The sequence below is a fragment of the Diadema setosum genome, chromosome 18 (genome assembly GCF_964275005.1).
Source record: "Diadema setosum chromosome 18, eeDiaSeto1, whole genome shotgun sequence".
Taxonomy (NCBI): domain Eukaryota; kingdom Metazoa; phylum Echinodermata; class Echinoidea; order Diadematoida; family Diadematidae; genus Diadema; species Diadema setosum.
This window is the reverse complement of record NC_092702.1, coordinates 9,586,354-9,590,329: the sequence shown is the minus strand read 5'-3', so window position 1 is coordinate 9,590,329 and position 3,976 is coordinate 9,586,354. Positions and strand designations below refer to the sequence as shown.

The 3,976-nt window shown below is 37.4% G+C and overlaps 1 protein-coding gene across 1 annotated transcript in view; it reads left to right on the top strand.

Annotated features, from left to right (window-relative positions):
• LOC140241974 (probable carboxypeptidase X1) overlaps positions 1-2,939 on the top strand; it is a 6,514-nt gene extending 3,575 nt beyond the window's left edge. Inside the window, exons 3-5 of the mRNA XM_072321719.1 lie at positions 1-58; positions 1,321-1,468; positions 2,385-2,939. The exon at positions 1-58 is cut by the window's left edge and continues 98 nt beyond it. Coding sequence (XP_072177820.1) covers positions 1-58; positions 1,321-1,468; positions 2,385-2,389 — 211 coding nt within the window. The 3' untranslated portion in view covers positions 2,390-2,939. The remainder of the gene's footprint in view (positions 59-1,320; positions 1,469-2,384) is intronic.
• Positions 2,940-3,976: the final 1,037 nt, after the last annotated feature.

Genomic DNA, 3,976 nt, shown 5'->3' with positions numbered 1-3,976 from the left:
GGACGGAAAAACATTCCAAGTTGTACAGACGGTCTGCCACAATGCTGGTCACGACAAGGTAAATGTCATTTCAAGTTTAAAACACGTGTGTCTCAAACCTTGACCTTAATAGTAATTCATCACGAAATACTCGTAGTGTTTTATCTGGGCCTCATGTTTGAACGAGTAATCTGAGAAAATTATCAGAAAACAACATTTCTTTATACATATGTAGACTGCCATCGGAAGAAATGAATTAGACACTAGACTGTATTACGTTCACGTACATGTATATAATAGCAGTGAATGGTAATGACAGTGCAGCTGTGTATTAGAGATTACATCCCACATAAGTATGTTCGACCAATGGAATTACTTGATTTGGAACACGTGACCGAGAGATTTTTTTTCTCTCTCAACACCAATGCTGTGGAACTATCACATGTGTGCTATAATTTTTCGTTAACACTTTTTAATCATACCTGAGATTTCAATCAAGTAAGTTCTAGTGGCACACATCCATGCACATCACACACACAAAAAAAAAGAAAAAAAGAATACCAGTACGTCAATATCGCTTGTTATCGTTTTAGTCTCGTTCATTCGACTGTTGCGGATCGCGGATGTACCTCCTGTGTTGTAATATTCAGTACAATTATAAAATGAAAATGTTCGTGGTTGATGGAGCGCATTTTTATCAAATCGCAGGTTTTTAAATCGATGAAGGATATGAAGCAAATAATCATCTCCTATTTCTCGGCAATGGATACAATCTAACATCGCCCTCGCAGTCGATGATTATTTGTGTAAAGTGCCAAGTCTGTGGGGGTGAAACGAGTTGGGGGGAGGGGGAGGGGGAGGGGTCATCCCCTTGCACACGGGGGGGGGGGGGGTTGCGCTTCATAGAATTGAAATACCACGATCTGGTGTTCACTTTTAATGGAATATAGACATAAAAATACAAAAAGTTAAATGTGAAAATGTGAATGGCTGAAATTGTAATCTATCACCTCTTGTTCCGCTTGTCTTCTCTGTGTACTATAAAGTCTGTGTAGATGGAAAATGGCAAAATGAGAGTACTAGGAAATGGGATTGATGTCGATGCTACTACGTGTGTTCTCACACTAGGTTAACGAGAAATTTAATTAGCAGACAAAAGGAAAACGGCAAACATTAAACTAGATTCTTTAGTTGTTGTGCAATCTTCTCATTTACTGATCAAATTATTTGAAAGTCCAATATTTGAGTCTACAAAAGAGGGAAAACGAAAAATGTTGAGAGGCAACTGCCCCTACTTTATGTATACCATAATTTACTATTCTAATTCGCCTCCCGTCCCAGATCTTCAAAGCCAATTCGGATCAACACACTGTGGTGACAAACCGGCTCTTCTATCCACAAACATGCCGATACGTGCGAATCATGCCAACCTCGTGGTATCGCGGTATTTGTATGCGCCTGGAGCTCTACGGGGAAGGCCCCGTATCAGGTATGAAAAAGTAAAACATAAAACTGATGACATGATAGATGTCTTATAGGGAATGGTTGTGTAGTTTGGATATTTGGTTTAGTTTGCCTTCTCTTGGTTACGGCAAATTTTACCGACGTTGGTTTCCTGTTTTATCTCGAGGAATATTGACTCAGTATACCAGGGTCATTATACACTAAAATGAAATATTCTAATGATAAGTATTTCCAATCAGTAAGTTTCGTAATCCTAATTCCTGTTGTGTCTATCCATATTGTATTCAAACGGGTACATGCCATTTTCACTTGTTATCTGACTTTGAATCGTTCCACGAATCATAATGGCATTTATATAATCAATTCTATAGAGCTTCCTAGAGATGTACATGATGTAAGTATTAGTGAGCTTTAGATCTGCGACGCGTAACGCTATCAGACGACGTCCCCTCCAGGGTTGGAGAATGAAAACAGTTGTCTCGGGCATGTACAGAGCATCATTTTTTCCTTGTTTGTTTGTTTGTTTGTTTTTGTTCGTTTGCCTTAAAGGCCCGAATTCACGAAGGTGGTACAAATGAAACCATGGTTTAAACCATGGACAAAAACCATGGAGTGCCAAGTGTCGCACGGAATATTTCGTTACGATATTGGTCATTTCGTCGACACAATGACCGTTTTGTTAACGAAATTATCATTTCGTGGACGAAATGTTCATTTAGTTACAAAATGTTGTCATTTCGTTACAAAATAATCATTTCATCGTCGAAATGACTGATTTCGTAACGAACTATTCCATGCGACACTTGGCGCTCTATGGTTTTTGTCCATGGTTTAAACCATGGTTTCATTTTGTACCACCTTCGTGAATTCGGGCCAAAGTGTCTTAGAGTTCGCGTCGCCGATCTTAACTTATATATTTCTCTCACATATCCCTTTCACAGGATAAGTGTACCTGAGACTATATTCAAGAATTTTCGGTTCAACACCCGATGGCAAGCACCGCTGCTTTGTCTACATTGAACTGCTCTCTCTAATCGACTGCGTTTTTTTTTTTTTTTAATGTGTGTGTTTGGTTTAACCTCTGATAGTAAAGTGAATAGATCATAGATTTTCAGTCACATTATATCTACATTTATATAGTCATGCATTTGCACTTTAGCATAAAAATTGGTGACAGAAAGCAGTACTTAATCTCGTTCCATATGAATTATATCCAACAATACTTCTTGTGTGGTAAAAGCAGAAACAGTGGCAACAAAAAAATAAAGGAGCTTGCATTTCAATTTCTATGAATGTGGTATCTTTTAATGAGGGATGAGAACATTATGTTATGGGTTATGTGGTATCATTATTCAACTTGTTTTCCGACTTGTCACGCATTGCGTGAAATTTATGTTACATTGCACTTAACATTGCCATTAAAATCTTGAATAGGTGTTTGCTGTTCTTTTTACCTTAAAGTAATCAAATTTGACACATTTTAGCTTTCACGGATAAACAAAATATGTAAACATTGTGTTAGTGAGATGATGGAAGAGTTTCCATTGTTCGACAACTTTGCTCAAGTCTGTTGAATGATGCTCTGGGAAAACAAGAACTGTTTGATAATTGTCAGTGTTTATAACAACACTTAAAGTATACGCCAAGGACCATGGTACTATAAGAATTTCATGAAAATAAGTTTTCACAACTCGCATGTTTTGAGGTAATTAAAGTAACTTTCAGAAAAAATAATACCTGCATGATATCCGAGTGTGACAAACGTTTCGTAATAATTGTCATAATCTCGAGTGGCTTTCGACAATAAAGATCTTCATATCAATTGTCTTTCTTCTTGTCAAATCATTGCCTCGAGTTCTCTATGCATATGACTTTTTTATTCCTCTCTTCTGCCACTTGTCTTTGCATCTGTCTTTATTCCGTTGTAAACGGTGAATCTCACGCAAATCACTGCATGGCAAGATAAAATGTGAGCATTAGTGTGAATATCCAATCTGAGGGTTTGGAATAGAAGTTTAGAAATTATTAGTTATATGGATAGAATGACATTTACATTTGCATTACAGCACGCACTGTATGCCGTCACATATACGTTTGAATTGAACTACAGTGTACTTTGTTGTAGGTCCATGCTCTGCTCGGAATGACACAAGCAAATTACACACAAAACCTCTATTTCTGTCTCATCCGAAGGAGTGATAGTATATATGCTAACAAACAACACTGACACAATAGAGTTGTTTATTAATGAGCATGCCACAAATCTATACATGGAACTGTCGATTTATGTATTACATGATGTGAAATATAAAAATCGTCTGGAATTCCCCTTTAGAAATAAAACGAAGGGTCCCCGAAAACTATATAGGCGTATACACTGATGCACATTGCTGCGATTTTACAGCCCTATTCAATAACACGCCTTTAATAAAATATGGCACGCTGATAACATGCAATGGGAATGTAGAAATTCTCATATGATCATGGGTTGACAAAGCACACACACACACACACACACACACACACACACACA